General features: G+C 37.1%; 1 protein-coding gene across 2 annotated transcripts in view; it reads left to right on the forward strand.

Moving 5' to 3' along the window:
• Positions 1–18,608, forward strand: part of DPYD (dihydropyrimidine dehydrogenase) — a 1,011,926-nt gene that overhangs the window by 970,313 nt on the left and 23,005 nt on the right. For both annotated transcript variants that reach the window (XM_020999593.2, XM_078155001.1), the window contains exon 21: positions 17,566–17,709. In XM_020999593.2, the coding sequence (XP_020855252.1) occupies positions 17,566–17,709 (144 nt within the window). The remainder of the gene's footprint in view (positions 1–17,565; positions 17,710–18,608) is intronic.

An 18,608-nucleotide genomic window follows, 5' to 3' on the forward strand; every position in this document is an offset into this window, starting at 1 on the left:
AACAAGCATTTATTAGTGTCTACTACATACAAAGCACTGTGCTATGTGTTTTACAAATATTAACTCATTTGATCTTCATAATAACCCTGAGTGATACGTAATTTTATTATCACCATGTAACAGAAAAGGAAACTAAGGCAGAAAGAGATTAAATGACTTGCACAGGATCACACAATCAATAAGTATCTGAGGGCAGATTTGAACTCAGATCTTTTTGACTCCAGGTCCAGCATGCCATCTAGCTGCCTATAAAGGGTAATGATCAATATTTTTCAATTACTTTTTGTTTTCAGTAGTAAGGCTGTTTAGACTCTAAAAGGGTCATTTTTTTTTTCCTCTGGCACACTACTCCCACCTTATACTTAATCAAGGGAAAAATTCCAAACATAGATTTGGAATTTTTAGGTTAGGTATAGCTCATTTCTAAGTTGGCACAAATTTAATTAACAGGTCCCTCAGGCCCCATAGAGGCATTCAAGGTCACAATATGCAAATCAAGTTGGGAGCACTGTCACAGAATATACAAAAAAGGCAAAGGATCTAGGGGAACACATAAAACAAATACCAAAAATATATATGGCACTCAGAGGATTCACAGGCAGTCATAAATACATGCAGAAAAAATAACTCAAATATAAAAATAATACGAAGAAGGAAATGGCAAACCACTCCAGTATTTTTGCCAGGAAAACCCCAAATAGCATCATAAAGAGGCACAGGCAACTAAAAATGAGTGAATAAGAAAAATATATAAAGTACTGTAAGCTCTTTTAATTGATCAGGGAGTTTATTAAATTGATCTGAAACTCCCTTGATCAGCCTCCTCACCCATATTTGAACAATAAAAGAATGTTGAAGATCTTTTCCATTTTTTTGTCTGTTAGCCTCCTTCTAGTTTCAGTCTCAAATACTCTTGGCATGACCTGGCTTAATTAAATCACATAAAACTTTCTACAGACTCATTTTTCTCTCAACTTCATTAATGAAAATAATCATACCAGTTTTCATTTGTTATATGTTTTACTTATGGATATGTAAGAAATTTTTAATCATAGAATCATAAACATTAATTATTGTAAAGACAGAGGCAGTATAGTGTAATATGGTGGTGTCAAACTCAAATAGAAACAGGGGTCACAAATCCATACGTAAAGATCACAACAGGCTGTATATTGACTTAGTTTTAAAATGTCATTATCTATGATTTATTTTATTTTATTTTTTTAAGTGTCACCCAGTTACTTTTTATAATCTGGTTCAAGACACATTGGGAAGTGTTATGGCCCAGAGTCTGTATGTCTGATGCCTCTGGCATAATGTATAGAAGGTTATCCTTGAGTCAGGAAGACCTGGGTTCAAGTCCTTCAAGAACATACTAGCTCCATGTTCATGGACAGTCACAACCTCTCAGCACCCCAAGAAAGTCTCTAAGAATATAAAGTTTGGATGAATTGCTGATCACTGGGAATGAAATCACATGCCTAGACCAAAAAAAAAAAAGCATAAAACAAAACAAACTGTAAAATTTCCAAACCCAATAAGGATAAAGAGTGTGATTTTGTATTCATGTCAATTTTCCTATCACTGGATGGTATGATGCACCCGTTATTTATTTGTAACTTTTGAATATGCATCTGGATATAAATAAGGTATTGCTTCTGGAGAATGGTGTTTATTATATTCACATTTGGTTGCTAATCATTTTCATAGCAGCTCATGGTGATGCATGAACTGCTATCAGAAGACTCTGACCTTTTACCTCCAGTCATTAAATTTGTGTCCTGTACTAAACAGGAGTGAAACAGTATAGATGTTTTGTTTGGTAGAAGCCAAATAATTCTTTTAATGCCATATATTAAATACTTTAACTTTTGGTGAACTACAAATAGAAAACACATTGAAGAAATGTAGTATAATCTTTACCATATCCTTTTAAAATCAAACAGTCTCTCAATCGAGGGATTCTTACTGAATGTTTATTATATGTCATGCATTGTGCTGGGCACTCTGAGGGGATGAAAAGATATAAATTAGAGCCCCTCATCCATAGGATTCAATAAAGCTAGCTGCCCCTTAAAGATGCTATGGGGCACAAAAAACAAGGCCTCTTAAATTAGAGAGGGAAAGAACATTCTTCCTGTATCACTCTTCCTAATTCTCCCTGAAATTATTTGTTGTCAGCTTGAATGGAAGTCACTCAGCTGAAGCTGGCATCTACGTAACCCCTATTTAACAAAAGTTCCTAAGTGATTCTGAAAGGTTCTAGGGAATCTGTCTAGGTTTGAGACATTGTGGGAATGAGAGTTATTTAAAGGGAAAAGAAAAGAAAAAAGGTGTCTTCTCTAAACTTTGGGAGTGATTTATGTGTTGCCTTGAATTATTCTGAATTTTGAGATAATAGAAGATGTACTGTTATTTATTTTCCCTCTGTTGGGAAGAAGGCAATGTCTAGTTAGCTAAGTGAATCCAACAGAATGTAACTGCTGGAGGGCAAGGATAGTTTTCATATTTTTTCTTTTTTATCCTTAGGCCTAGGTCATGGAATGAGACTTATTGATGGACTAAGAAATAGTGCTCAAGAAGGGATGGAAAACTGGGTTGGGGGATAGTGGAATGTCAGAAAAGGAATATGGGTAGAAATGAGGATTAGGGTCAGGGTCGAAGTAGGGGTGGGGATAAAGGAGTAATTGGATGGGTATTGGGACTAGGAGTCAATAATGAGGGAGAGAATGTCATGACTAAGTTTTGAGGAGGTTGAGATTTAGGGCTTAGAGAAGTTAGAAGAGTTGATTTTACCTTCAAAGTCTGCAGCATCCAGAAAAGACCTGGCTTTGACTACAGTTTGCTTCAGGCTAACACAAAGCAGAGAAGGATGATAGGATCCAAAAAGATGACAGCAGACTAGAGCATCAGGCTGAATTTAATAAGATAAAATTCAGTGGAGGTTGATGTTGGATCTTATACTTCGGTATAAAAATCAACTTCACAGGTATAGGATGGGGGAGGCATGGTTAGAATACATTTGTCTGGGGAGGGGCAGAAACAAAAATCTGATTGTTTTAGTGAACTGAAAGCTCATAGAGCAGTGCGATGTGGCAACCAAAGAAAATGTGATGTTGGGATGCTTTAAAAAGAGCATAGTTTCCAGGGTTAGGAAGATAATAGTCCTACTATATTCGCTGCTCAGATCACAACTACATTATTGCATTCAGTTCTGAAATCCAACATTTAAGGACAGTGGGAGGCCTACTGGAGAGCAAAAAAGATGGGGAAGAACTTTGAATCCATGTTACATAAGGAACAGATGAAAAAAACTGGGGCCAGTTTGCCTGGAGAAGAGAAGATTCAGGGTGAATCAGGAATATGATAACTGTCTTCAAGTATTTAAAGCTCTGTTATTTAGAGTAATAATAATAATTTTAAATGGTTAACATTTATAGCGCAACCACTATGTGTCAGTTACTATGTTAACTGCTTTACGGATACCCTATTTGATTCTCACAACAACTCTGTGAGGTATGTACTATTATTATCTCCACTTTACAGATGAAAACTGAGGCAAACAGAGGTTAAGTGACTTGCCCAGGACCACTTAGCTAGTAAGTGCCTGAGACTAGATTTGATCTTTCTAACATTAGGCTGCCCTCTAGCACAGAGCCCAGTGTTGAATCAGCGGTCAGTGTTAAAGTGGAGCTCAGGGTTCAAGCAGGGGGTCATAGTTGACATCAGTCCTGTCTGGAGCAGGAGTCAGTTAACATGAATGTCAGTGTTAGAGTGGAGCTCAGTCCTGGAATCTGAAAGAATTGAAAGTAGGTGACTCGTGACATTTCCATCTCTCATCGATGAGTCAGAGAATCAGGATCAGTGTACCAATTTGTAGCAATGATTCATGGTTTAACTGATAGCATCCTTAACACTAAACAAGAGCTTCTCTTGATTGATTTGATGATTCATAACTGAAGTTTTGACTTCTGAGTTAATCTTCATTTCTGATCTTTTTATAGTGTGATAATCATCGTTATCCTTATCATCAAAGATCATGTATTAAGTACCTACCTGTGCATAATGTAACAGTTTCCACTGTGCTAGTTGCTACACAATGTTAAATAAATGAACCCTAGGAACTTACCCCTCTTGGAGTTCATCATTCAAGAGGAGGTATCTAGGTTACCTCCATACACTCCTCCTGTCTAATCATTCACAAGCATTTCATATGTTAACTGAGAAGAACATAGATGCTACAGATATACAAATACTGATACAAAGGTGGGTTTTGTTCCCCCTTTAAAGTCTTAAAATTTGTTCTGTCTAGTGAAGATGCCAGGAACTGTTAAACAGATATTCCTTAGCAGACCAGATTTATTACAAGATATATAAAACATTCTAGAACACCACCAAGATTAAGCCGTCAGTCAACAAGCATTTGTCAAATGCCATGAGCCAGACACAGGGCTAAGTTCTGGGATTGAAGGCAAAAAAAAAAAATTATCCCTTCCTCAAAGGTGATTGAAAATTAATGTAACAGTTGGTAACAATGATAGATTTTACTTCTGTATTTATACATCACAAACCATACCTAAGCATTTTTGCTTTTTAAAAATGTATGTTCAGTATTATGTAAAAGAACTACTATGGCCTACAGGATAGAAAGTCAGCCTTAAAGATGGGAAGATATGGGTTCAAGAACCACCTCTGACAGGTACTGACTTTATGATGTTTAGTAAGTCACCCCAGGAGCTCCCTAAGTTAAGACTTTAAGTCTCAAAAGAGTTGACAGTCTGCATCATTGAAAGTTTTTCCTCATCAATAATTCACTATATTAGTCAGACTACAGACCCAGGCCACTATGTGATCTATATATGCATAGATGTATGTATATACACATATATGAGGAAACTGAGGACCAGAGTATTTAAGAGACTTGCCCAGGGTTATACAGTGACCAAGAAGTGAACCCAGTCTATAGATATATGAATATGTATACTCACATGAATATGTATGTGTATGTATTTATCAGCCTGCTGAAGTAAAAAGATTTCTGGATTTGGAGTCAGAGGACCTGGGTTCCAATCCTAGTCACTGTATATCCTGGGTATTCTCTTGACCTCAGTTTTCTCATGTATTAAAAAAAAAAAGTTAAAATATGTTATCTCTAAGGATCCTTCTAGTTCTAGTTTTATGATCCAATGAATGTATGATGATATCTTACAAATGACATAATAGCGGCAGCTAGGTGGCACTAGTATCAGGAATACTCATCTTCTTGAGTTCAACTGCAGCCTTAGATACTTACTAGCCATGTGACCTTGGGCAAGTCACTTAACCCTGTTTGCCTCAGTTTCTTCATCTGTAAAAAAAAAAAAGAGCAAACTTGTATCCTTGCCAAGAAAATCCCAAATGGGGTCAAATAAAGTCAGACATGATTGAAACAACTGAACAACAAATATATGTGTGTGTATGTATATATATGTATGTGTGTATGTGCATATATATATATATGTGTGTGTGTGTGTGTATGTATATGTATATGAAGGGTGGTGATCAAGGTATCCCTAATCAATTGAGTACCTTCAGTCCAACTGATTAAATTACACAATCTAATGGGCAGGTAATGCTCTCAGGATTTCTAGTGGTGTATTTCTCCTCCTACTCACTGATGTGGTAGTAAAAGAAAGATTGGGAGTAGATTCTGACTGTCCTTACCTACAATGGAATGAATTTGATGATATCAGTGGGAAAAGAAAAGCATATAGTTTGCAGTCTGGAATGAAAACCTGAGAGCTAGAGAATAAATAGGAAACTCCTCACTGCACCCCACAAGGAGTTGGGAATGAAAAGCAGGTTTCTATTAAATCACCTCTCTTCTGATAGGTTTGTCACTTTCCTGATGAGTTTGGGGAAGGACAAATCAATTCCCTCTCCCACCTCGTTGTCCTCTGCTAGAAGCATTTCTAAGGGCCGGCTTCCTCTTCACTTAGTATTGGTTGTTAGCAGGGTTGGCGCCTTGTTTTTAAATGTTCCATCCCACGCCTGTATAAGCTACTTCTTGAAGAATAGCATGAAGAAGAGCGCAGAGGCGGAATATGTCAGTTCTGTTTTGAGGGACAGTGAGTAGACCAATCTGGTTGGACAGAGGTTGTATTGAAGACCTGATTACAAAATTAAACAAGACACATTGAAACTAGTTGGGGGAAGGCCTGGAATGCTGAGTCATGGAATTTGTATTTCATTTTGTAGATATCAGAGAGTCCTTGGAGGTGTTTGATAAGTGATATTATCAAAGTGGTAGTTGGCAAGATTAGTCTAATCATGATGGACAAGACAGATTGGAGACTGGAGACAGAACACTTAGTAACGAAAATAAAGGTCCTGCATAAATCCCTTTAGAACTAGTGACCTTATTTCTGTCATTATCTATGTAAGAAAAAATACTAGGCAGAAGGGAGTTTGATTCAATATTTCTGACCGTCTTATTAACCAAGCACATTAACTATATGATGATTGTTTCCTGTTCTGCAGAATTAATTTAAAAAGCACATGAAGAAACATCTAATCTCATCATATCTGCATTACAAAGGAATTTACAAATTCTCATTGATTTTGTCTTGCTTTCAGTGTAAAATCACTCGGAAGTCAGATAAACTTGATCACAGTAAGAGTTCTACCATCTAACCTGATGGACTATTGAATTTTACTGATTAGACATCAGCTGATTGATCAAAGATTTCATGTGCCACTCACTTGCCTAAACTATTCTGAACCTTTTGCTGATTTAGAAAATTACATGCATGCAACACAAATATTTCAACCACTACCCTAAAAATAATGACTCCTTACAATCTACGTAGAATCATGATTTGAAATGCACAATATGGAAATAAGTAGATCTTTTTCAATCTATTCTGCTACCTGCTCTTTTTCTACTTTTTTCACTGACCTAAGTTTGATCATTAAGTATAACTTTTATATCAGTTTCCTTTCAGACCCAAAAGACCTAGATACACTTTGGGGAGGGGGGGAGAGATTTCTCACTTCTCTGGCCTACTTTCCCATCTCACATGATCTGAGAACTTTAGGACCTAGCACTCCCCTAAAAAACGCTCATGAAAGCTCATAAAAAAGGCTCACAAAGCTAAAAAACATGAATCGTTATATTTACAAGTTATGGAAAACAACTAAGACTTGTAGAAAATGAGTGATACCCATAGATACTCACATGGTCTCAATCATTTCCAGTATTGCCCTGGAGAGGGATCAGTCGGGGTCTGAAAGTTACTCCTCCATTTTGATTATACCTTCCATGGCTCTCAGATCTACCTGCACGTTGCTTTTTATCTCAGGCCTTGACTCCAGGAGCTCTCAGCAGACATCAAGGCCTCTGCACCTCTAGCTGTTCCATATCATTGTCCTCTCAACTTTCAGGAGATGGTGATTGTGTATGATTCTCTACTGTAGACTCCCCTCCTGACATTTTTCTGCAGTCCTCTGCCATGCAGTCTTTCTCTGCCTTCAGCTGATGGTAACAGAAATTTCTGTCTTACAAGGGTGTATGTAAAGTTCAAAAAGCATGCCTGCTTACCTGCATGCCAGTACTTTTGAGGCTTTATTTTGTACTTTATTTCTAGGCCCTGGCATACAATTTCAAGTAAGGTTTCTTAGTAGCTAAAGAAACCTACTCCCCTTGTATTTCATTTTACAAGGAGATATCTCTCCACAATTTCAAATTGGCTTATGATAACTTATTAAAATTTAAATCCCTTTTCACTTAATGTCTGGAAGTATGCCACCTACTTATATGAGAAATTACTGTTGGTCTATGGACCTGGGGGGAGGACCACACTCTAGCTCCATTTTTTTCTCAGTTTCCTGATTTCCTCTCAGAGGACCCAAAATACCTGGGAATACTTACTAGAATATTTAGGAGATGGAAAAAAAGAAGGGATTACTCTTTAAGGAGAGAAAGATTTGTAATTCCCAGTATATATGACTATCAGTCTTTTAGGAAAATTTTAAAAGTCAGCATCAATTGTTAATTATTGGCAAAATAAATCTGGTTAAGGAAATAATGTCTGCAAGTGGGATTTGATTTTGTGAAATGAGCTTCAAAATATAAGAATTATAGGCCCCTGGCCAGGGATGAAGTGCTCCCAACAAGGGATTCAAGCATTATTTGCCTAGAGAGTTTAAAATCTAAATTAAAGGACTTTAACCTGGAAAAGTGACTATATATACTTGCTAAAGTAGAATTCATAGAGAGTAGCTACAATGTAAAAATAAAAATGGTTGTAAAGACACCAAGAAAATTACAGGTAGAGAATTTAGGAAAGGGGGCAGTAATGAAATAAAGGGTCTCATGTGTCTATACTCAAAAGCACAAAGTATGGGTAACAGACAGGATGCACTAAAATTCTGAAGAAGCAAATTTAACTTTAGATATATCACTGACTTTGGGCTATGCACTATGAATGGAATACGGCTCTGGAAGATATATCTTACTCTAAATAAACAGATTACAATAAATACAATGGAGTAGGTAGGTAGAATAGCATTGAATGTAAATATGATATAATTAACATATACTTCAAGATGAGGAAATCTATCAACAAAATACAGGAAATGTGAATAACAGAAAACATTTGAGTGATGAAGGTCAATGACAACAGAAACAGAAGCAACATTTTCATTAGAGAATATTATAGAGCACCTAGAAAGAGATAAGGAATTTGGAACAAAATCACAAGCCTGGCAATCAGAAGCATGATTTAAAAATGACCAAAAAATCAATTCATTTATTGATAATGATAATTCTACCCTCCTAAACAATGAAGAATTAACAAGGAGACATTCAGTTCTGTAGCCAAAAGGAAAGAATTGGTTAGACAACTTCAAATAAAAAGAATCTTGAGACTTTAGTGGCCTACAAACTAACTATGAAGAGTGTAGAATGGCATGGCATAGTAAAAAGATGTGAACTAAATGATAAAACAGCTAGATGAATTCAGGATTGGGTGAATGGTTAGACTCAAAGAGTAGTAAATGGTTTATTGTCAATTTGATAAGAGGTTCAATCAGGAATCATTACTTGGCTTTGTTTAGACTACAGTTTTAATCAGCTACTTTGATATCAAGTGATTGATACTAATATCATTGATGGCACATTTGTCAAATAAAAAGCTAGGAGAGATAGTTAATCTACTAGATGACAGAGTAAAGGTCCAAAAAAAAAATTACAACAAGTTAAAACATTGTGTTGGGATATAACAGAAGAAAATTCAATAGGAATAAATGTAAAATCTTACAATTTGTTTGAAAAAATAAACATCTCAAGTATAGGATTTGTCTGAATTGTCAGCAATTTATCTGAAAAAATATCTGAAATTCTTAGAGGATGATAACTTCACTAGGAGTCCCACTTTGATGTGGCAGCAAAAAAAAGAAACAAACCCCCCCCACAAACCTCGTATTATATTGGGCTATCTTAAGAGAGAAACAGCTTCTAGGAAATCTCACTGTACCTTTCCTGGTCAGGGCACATCTGGGGTATTATGTCCATGGGTGGCACATTTTAAGGATCAGACAAGTAAGCATTTATTAAGCACTTCATATTGTCTACTGTGCCAGGAGGCACAAAAATACAAAATGCAAAAATAAATAATGCCTGCCCTCAAAGAGCCTACATTATGTCTGGGAAAATAACATATAAATATAAGCAAGGTATTGTACTGTACAAAACACAGGCAAGATTTTTTGGGGAAGGGGAGGGCACTAGCAGCTTGAAGGATGAGGAGAGGCCTCATTGACAAAGTAGCACTTGAGCTGAGCTTTGAAGGAAGGAGGCATTTCAAGGGGTGGCATTGAGTAAAGAACATATCCTATGCATGGGGCAAGCATTTGTGCAAAGTCTCAGAGCTGGAAGGAGGGAGACTTTGGAGCATCTTGAGCTCCAGACATGCTCATGATTTTCCAAAGATGAACATTGATAAGCTGGAGAAGTTCCAGAGAAGGGAATCCAGGATGGTAAGGGAACTGGAGTCTATGTCATAAAAGAATTGGTTGAAAGAATTAGGAATATTTAGCCTGGAGAAAAGATTGGGTGGCAGAAGTGGATGGAGATTATAGCTCCCTCCAAGGGCTGACATATGGATGGGGTCCTAGATTTATCCTGCTCCCCTGAGGGCAGAAGTAGGAGCAGTGGTCAAAAATGAGGGGGGGGGAACAAATTTAGGATTAATATAAGGAAAAACTATATAACAAATACAGTTATCTAAAAGTAGAATAAGTAGTCTTTGATGGTAGTGGGTTCTCCCTTACTGGATGTCTTTAAAGACTGGGTGACCACTTATCAATTACTTTATATTATTATATTAATTACATTATCAGCAATTGGCATTTTTTACACTTGCCATACTCACACAAGTATTTGGACCTTTATGTAATCATAAATATAATAAAGACAAATGCAAGCATTTTTTCTTTGGTTCTGCTATCAGTACGTGGGTGTAAAATCAACTCTAACCCTCTATTAGTGGCAAGGGACATTTATAAAATTAACAGTATGTGTTCACATATCTTAGGGAAATGATTGAATCTTTAATAGAGAGGAAGTTAGATATACTATGCTAACGCCATCACTTGTGATAAATCTCCTTCCACAAAAGGAGTCAAGGTTTAGAAGTGTTAGACAGGTACACCTTTGACTGGCTTACCTCCTCCATCCATTTGTCGGTTTTATGTCTTTCCTTATCCAGTACAACTTAAACTCCTCATTATGATTTTACTTCAAGTCTACATATCCATTACAATAATTACCCTCCTCTATGAGAGATACAGTATGGTACAGCAAAAGTAATGCTGGATTGATAGGTAGTCAAAGGACTTGGGTTTAGATCCCACATCTGCTACTTCCTATGCATGACAAAAAGAAAACATCCTATGAATGGAGGGAGGAGGCAAGAGGAAATGGAGAAGCATTTGATAGCTGTGTTCGAGTATCTGAAGGTTGTCATATGGAAGAAAGATTAACCTTATTCTGCCTATTTCCAGAACTAGAATTATTGCATAAAATCTCAAAGAGAATATAATTTGAGTTGCCCTAAAGTGGAATGGGGTGTCTAGGGAGGATTCCCTTTCTTTGGAGGTCTTCAAGCAGAGGCTGGACAGCTACTTCTTGGGTATGTCGAACTGGAGATTCATTTTAGGGGGAGGGATTAGACCAAATTGTTTACCGATATCCCTTACAACTCTGGGATTCTATGATTCTGTGTGATGTTGGGCAAGATGGCCTCCAAGGTCCTTTACACCTCTAAATATGTGCTGCTATGATCTTAAGAGTAGATGGGCACTGAGTTCCCTTATAAATTTGGAATTCTGTGATGCTATAATTTTATATTAAATTAGACATCACTTTCCCTCTTATTGATCTACATAACCTTTAGTCTTTTCGAGTTCTAAGTCTGTGATGCTATCATCCTTTTGTGGGGGAAGGAAGGCAATCTCATTTTAAAAATTGGCTAGGAGAGGAGCAGGGCTGAAAACTTCTATCCATTACTTTGTATCAGCTATTAAGAAAATGGTAGTCTGGAGCAAAATGCTGTTAAGAAAAGCCAAGTTGGTATGGCTCCCATCAAAATGATTTCAATTTGAACTGGGAGATACCAGTGCCTGTTTCTATTAGGGAACAAGAAGCCCTTTCTACTCCATAATATGCTCAATTACCTTTGGATCGATCCATGAATAAATTATAATCCAAACAGGCTTCTTCACCTTAAAGCTTTGCTGCTTTAAGGTATCATTGTTGATTCATTATATTGTCAGTTTTCTATTGGCAGTGTAATGCTTTTTACATCTGGATAGAGACAATTTTAGTGGGAGATACTGTTATCTTTAAATGAGTAGGATTTAGCTTCTATGGTGAGAACAAATTCATCAATGATGAATCCCCCAAGAAACTACTGAGATGAAAATCTCACTGCCACTCAAGATTTGTACAGTTCATCAGTTACAAGGCAGTTTTTGATAGCCTCAAAAATTAACTTTTCCCCCCTTTGTTTATAGCATGCATATGGAAATGATGTTTGGCATAACCTCACAAGTATAAGCAAAATCAAAGTGTTTGCACTTTGCAAGAGGGAGAGGCAGGAAGGAAGGAGAGAATGAAGTCAAAATTTTTAAAAATTATTTTTAAAAATTACTTTACCAAAAAAAATTACATGTAATTGGTATTTAATGAAATAAATTTAAAAAATTAAATAGGTTGATATTCAAAACTCCTTGCTTTGAGTTACTGCTGGCTGCAACTTTGGTTGAGAGGAAATAATGAATGGAGACTTAAAACGCCTGCTGCTTCCCCTCTACAATGGGAAATCAATTAACTATATATTCAGGCAGAGTTTTGAGTTAAATGGTTTGTTAATCATCACTGATTCCACATATACACAGGGACCATATATTTATCTACACTCTTTTTTTAGAGGGAAGGGAGGGCTGAGTAATAGTATGAAAATAATCTTAAAGATGTAGGGGATTGATGAGTCTCTGAATGAAAAAGAAATTATCTTATATTTGAGAAAACAATAACTTTTAAAATGATAAGCACCCCAAACTCAAGAAGGTAATCACATATAGCTCATGTTTTAAGTACATTTAATATAATGCAGTGATTTGACTTTCTTGAATGAAGGAAGGACAGAAATGGCCTGATGGGAGCACCGAAGCTTTGAAAGGCTGTGCTGCTTCCCATCAGCCTTTAAGATTGCCATGCCCCTTAACATCCCCATGCCTCTCTAGATGTTGTACTTCCTCCTTGAAGATTTCCAAATCACTTTTTTTGTGATAGTTGCTATTTGGACTGAACTATTTTGTTCACTCCTCCATTTGAACAAAAGATTAAAACAAAATGTTATTTTTTGGATTTATGTTATAAAGTAGACAGCAGAAGATTAGCCAAATATGCATTTGGTATAACCTTCACAGAGCTTGCCTATCAGATTTCAGATTTCTGATGTTTACCAAGCTACTTGTCAAGTCACAACAACCCTCCTTCACTGAAAAGTATAAAATCAAATTAAGTCATTAGTAAAACAAAAAAAAAAAAAAAAAGGAAAACCAAAATGGAGGCTTTGGACTCCAGGATTCCCTAGAACCAGCATTGATGAGGCCCAAGAGAACTGGATGGTAGTGCCAACTCTGCCACAAATTAATTCTGTTTGCCCGTGGGCAAAAGTCATGTCATCTCTCTGGACCTCGTGTTCATCTCCAGAAGAACCGGGGACCGAGATCTATGCTAGGAGCATGCCCAGCTTTAAAATTCTGTGAGTCCAGAGCTATCCAAATAATGTTAAAACAGTATGAGCTTAGATGGATTTGTCCAAAGCTGAGACTAGCATAGTTAAAGATTTTGCCAAGCACAGTACATTTCAGCAAGAGTTTGGGATTGAGGTAACCATGATATAGAAAAGATGTGTCGTGAATTAGGAAAATTCCAAGCATAGATAGATAGATAGATAGATAGATAGATAGATAGATAGATAGATAGATAGATAGATAGAGACATAGACATGTCTCCAGGAGATATGTAGATATAGACAGATAGATAAATAGATGATAGATAGATAGATCCTGGGGACACGTCTTGAGCATCTAATGAAGTGCTGACTGGATTCCAGGGACATTTTTTTATACAAAACATCTGACCTGACAAATCCAAAATGGACTATTCCTTCCATTTGAAGGATTCATTCATATACATAATGGTCTATGAAAAAAAATGTTTATATGACTAAAAGTTATCTACAGTTGATTTTATTGGACTATAGTTGTAAAATGGGCCCTCCTCCCTCCACTCAAATATTTCAGGAAAACAGCAATAATAACTTACATTTGCACAGATTTGTAGAGCATTCTTCTCAAGAGGTGCATTGGTTTAGTGAGTGGCCCAGGACGTCATTCTGACCTGGTGGGGGGACACTTGCCTAGTCACTTGACCTCTCAGTGTTCCTTTATAAATTACAGAACTGCTTTGGAGGAGGATTGTTTCTTCACTGGAAGCTCCTGATGCTGATGAACTAACAGGCCCAATTTAAAAAGTCACTTCCTTACAATAATCTATTGAGATAAGCATTGTTATTATACCCATTTTACAGATAAGATTAAGTCACTTGTCCATGATGCCTTAACTAAAGAATTCCAGTGCCTTATCTACTACTATAAATACCTTACCCGTGGTCTAAACAGATTGATTCTTTGTTGTTGTTGTTTCTGTTGTTTTAGGCAATGGGGTTAAGTGACTTGCCCAGGGTCACACAGCTAGTAAGTGTTATGTGTCTGAGGCCGGATTTGAACTCAGGTCCTCCTGAATCTAGGGCCGGTGCTCTATCCACTGCGCCACCTAGCTGCCCCATAAAACAAATTGATTCTTATAAGCAATCTTGTTCCCAGAAAACAAATAATGAAATATATTTCCCTCCTCGTTGCAGAAATTTGGTGGGGGGGTTTACTGGGGTAAAAGGTTGCATAGGTTTTTAGATCTGGTCACTGTTTTAGTTGGTTTTATTTAGCTATTTTTCTTTGTGTTAAGGGAAGGTTCATTCCTGGAAGTAAATTGAAAGCCATCAAAAAGTCTTACCAAAATAAAGTGTGTTTTTTTTTAAATCTATGATATGGAGAGTAGACTTAATTGCATACCCATCCAATAGGCCCTTGATGCCATTATTTCCACTTGGCACTACTTTCACCTCTTTATTCCACTGAAATGCATTAATCTTACAGGTAACAATCTTAGATATTTACACTTGAACAAGCTCCTTCCATGACTACAAATTGTGTACTGAAATTTCAGCTGTAGCTTGATTTGATTGTGGGCCACGGTTGAATATTAGTTTCCCCACTCTATCAAGGGGTCTGGAGAACTGGAAAACTCGTTTTCCTGGGGCATTATGATGTCTGGAGAATGAAGCCCAGTGTTCTGAAACAAGCGTGATGCAGTGAAGCACTTGCCAGGTCAGAGATCAGGATGACCTTGGAGCATTGCTGTGTTCCAGACCTCCATCAGCTAGATAAATGGTCTTTATTCTATGGGAGCGAGAAAATGTTTTTGCAATCTTCTAACGCAGCCCTAGCAATTCCAAGTTAGCAGCGACGCAAAACATTTGGAATTCAGTGGTGTCTATCAACACCCATATTTGCCATGAAAAGTGAAGAGCAAAGGTTGTAGCAAAGGGTAAGGACAGGCTGGAGAAAAATAATTGTGGAATAATAAAGGAACTAAGTGCATCATTGTGTTAACTTGATACTACTTAGCATCCTTCTTGGAAGCACAGCGGATCCTTAAACCTTGTCTCTTGCTAAATGAACTTTGGGAAGCACAAAGGAAGAACCTTGAGGCTTTGTACTGTATGTGTGTAATCTTGAATACTGACGCAGCCATTTGAGTCTGTTCCCTGTTGTATGTTTCTATTTTCACCATCTTTTATGCAAACTAAAAAAGTTGTTGTTTTCTGTATGCAGAAATCGATATTTTTACTGCTTTGCTTTTTAGCTATTCTGGGAAATCACAATCAACATTCATCATGATCACTAAAGGAATACGTATAATGATTCAGCATGGCGTCCTTGAGAAAGGCAGTGTGCAGGCAGCCACGGGCAATCCAGAATCTCATCCCAGTTTTACCAGTAACACACTCACTGTGTGACTTTGGGCAACTCTGGGGCTCAGTTTCCTCAGTTGTGAAGTGAAGAAACTGAACTGGATGGTCATAAAAGTCCCTCTAATTATGGAGTGTTCCTAGCTGGGATTGGAGGGTTATCATCCTCATAGATTCAAAGGGTACTCTCTGTGTCCCAATTCCTAACTATAGTCCATGAGTTCCTATCAGTGAATTTATCATTAATAGTCAGCCATTATACACAATTAGAAAAAAGCAAAGGCACTAAAATAGCATGATAATGGAGTTACAAAACATTCCCTGCCTTAAAGCTGAGGCCCATTCTTCTACAAATACACACAATATCTATAGGAAGAGTGGTCACAAACTTAAGAGTACGATGGTAATAAAGAAACTCACAGCTCTTGTTCTATAGGTCTCCAATGTCTTTTTCTCTTCTCAAAATATTCTCATACTTTTCTCCTAGGTAATAACTATTATAATTAATAACAGTAGCACCTGCTTTTCAGGATTGTTGTAAGGATCAAACGAGATAACATTTGTAAAAAGCGCATAGTACAGTGCCTGGCACATGGTAGGCACTCTATAAATGCTTATACCCTTCCCTCCTTCCCCTGCAAGCAGCTTTTCTAGTGGGCAGACCACTCGGCTGGACTCCCAGCCCAGTTTCTCCCTTGAAGCCATGGTTGGCTCTCTTCTCTGCTGCCAGGGGTCATGCTACTTGAAGCAGCTTCTTGACTTGAGTATTGACTTCTTCCAGGGCTAAAAGTTTTAGTATTTTTTAAGAGCCTACTAGGTAGGGCATGGTGAATCTTCTTCCAGCCAGTGTCAAGCTCCTCTTCTAATTCAGAGAAAATATTTACATTAGAAAAAGCCAACAGGGCAAGATATGTCTTTAAACTTTGTTAGCATATTAATACACCTTTATTTTGCTCAACTGAATTGGGGGAAGAAGGGAAATAAATCTCCCCAAGTATAAGGATTTGAATGTTTTAAGAGACTCCATTTGATACCAGGGTACAAAGACTTGGAATGCTGACTAATCCTTTTGTCAATGATTATGGGTATCCCTTCTTGATACTAAAACAAATCCCAAAGGAATAGAAATGCTGTTAATGAGTGCTTTGTCCAAATACCACCAAGCAAAAGCTCCGTTAATATTTTAAATGAATAAATGGATTGTTCCAGTGCCACGTATTTTATAAAATGTATAACTGTGTGATCATCATTAGAATGAAGTTAATAATACATGAATATTGGCTGCAGGGATTAGGGTTGTTATTGTGAGTAGAAATGAAATCTGATTCTTAGAAGACCAGTCACCTCAGGCTATATCGGAACTTGTCAGCACCATAAATTTAGAGCTGAGAGGGCCTTAGAAGTCATTCAGTCCAACCCTATTATTTTACAGATGAGGAAACCAATGGAAAAGTAAGTGTCCAACATGGGTGATTGCATCATTGTGGAAATCACTTGGATTGGAAATTCATTCCATTCACACAGATTGTAGATTGGCATATCACCTGTAACTTAGAATCTTAGTGAGACAGCTAAGGCATTGAGAGTTTAAAGGATTTGCCCATGGCCACTTAGTACGTATAAGATATAGGACCTGAATTCAGGATGCCAAATTACATCTCAGTGTAGGTTGTGCAAAATCAAAACATACAGCCCACTTAATATGTATGTTTCCTAATGTTTGTATATAACTCTGTGTGTATGTGGCTGAAATCTCCTATCTCTGTTGTCTCTTCATATTAAAATGTAGATTCTTTGAGATCAGAGACTTATTTTTTTCTTTTTATATCCTAGAGTTTAGGTGCTTATAAATACTATTTTGTTAATTCATTCAAACTCATATAAAGAGCTAACATGATTTCTTGCTTGTTTGTTTCCACTTTAGAAACTGCCGAATTTTGGGCCTTACCTTGAGCTGCGGAAAAAAATTATAGCAGAGAACAAGATGAAACTGAAGGAGCAAAATGTAGCTTTGGCACCTCTGGAAAAATCCTACTTTGTTCCCAAGAAGCCCATTCCAAAAATCAAGGTAACACAATTAAAGCAAATCCCCCAATAGAAAGAATTGCTTGTTGTAACGTTCCAAGTGTTCGTTAAATTTGAATGATTTGTGTAAGCTCACAAAAAGACACATGGATGTGTCCTGCTATTAATCCATTAATATTGCATGATACTTACTGGCATTTAGTTAACACTTTGTACTTTCCAAACTGCCATCGTATGCCTAGCACAAAGTAGCTGGGCCTAGTAAAATCCATAAAATTGCAAATATGGAAGAAACCTCAAAGGTTATTTAATCCAACCCTCTACCCAAAATATGAATCCTATCTGTAAAATCCCTTAGAAGTGATTATACAGTGTTGGAGGAGCTCATTCTCCCCCAAAATAGGTTAAACTGGTCACAATATTCCAGTTGTGGACTAACCAGGGTTTAATGTAATCATCACAAATGTCACCCAAAAACAAAAGCATCTGCTCAAGTGAATCCCTCTTCTGTGATAATGGCAAACACCTTGGGTGTTTTATGCCTCAGTTGACATTAATAAACAGGGAGATCATCAGACTTGTCTCTGCTGCTAGGCCTTTCAAATATGAGGGGGGATTTAGTTTCCCCCTCTTCCAGTATTTGATGTACTCGCTGAAAGCAAAGAGTAGATAAGGGAGGTAATGAATTGTTAATGTGTTTACAAGGTGTTGACTTGACTTGATCTCTTTGTAAAAGAACACTTTTCCCTAAGTGAATCAGAAAAAGCAACATTATTTGCCTGGGCTAGAAAATAGGTCTTGTCCCTGGGAGGAGACCCTTGTAGAGGGGAAGGAGAGAATTTCCTCTAGCAATGGAACTCCTGGCCCAAAGCAGACACCCTATTTGTCATCTTGAGGCACATTTGTGGGAGCAGAGAAACAGGAATGCAGAAAGGTAATCAA

The sequence above is a fragment of the Phascolarctos cinereus genome, unplaced genomic scaffold (genome assembly GCF_003287225.1).
Source record: "Phascolarctos cinereus isolate Bilbo 61053 unplaced genomic scaffold, phaCin_HiC Scaffold_5;HRSCAF=322, whole genome shotgun sequence".
NCBI lineage: Eukaryota > Metazoa > Chordata > Mammalia > Diprotodontia > Phascolarctidae > Phascolarctos > Phascolarctos cinereus.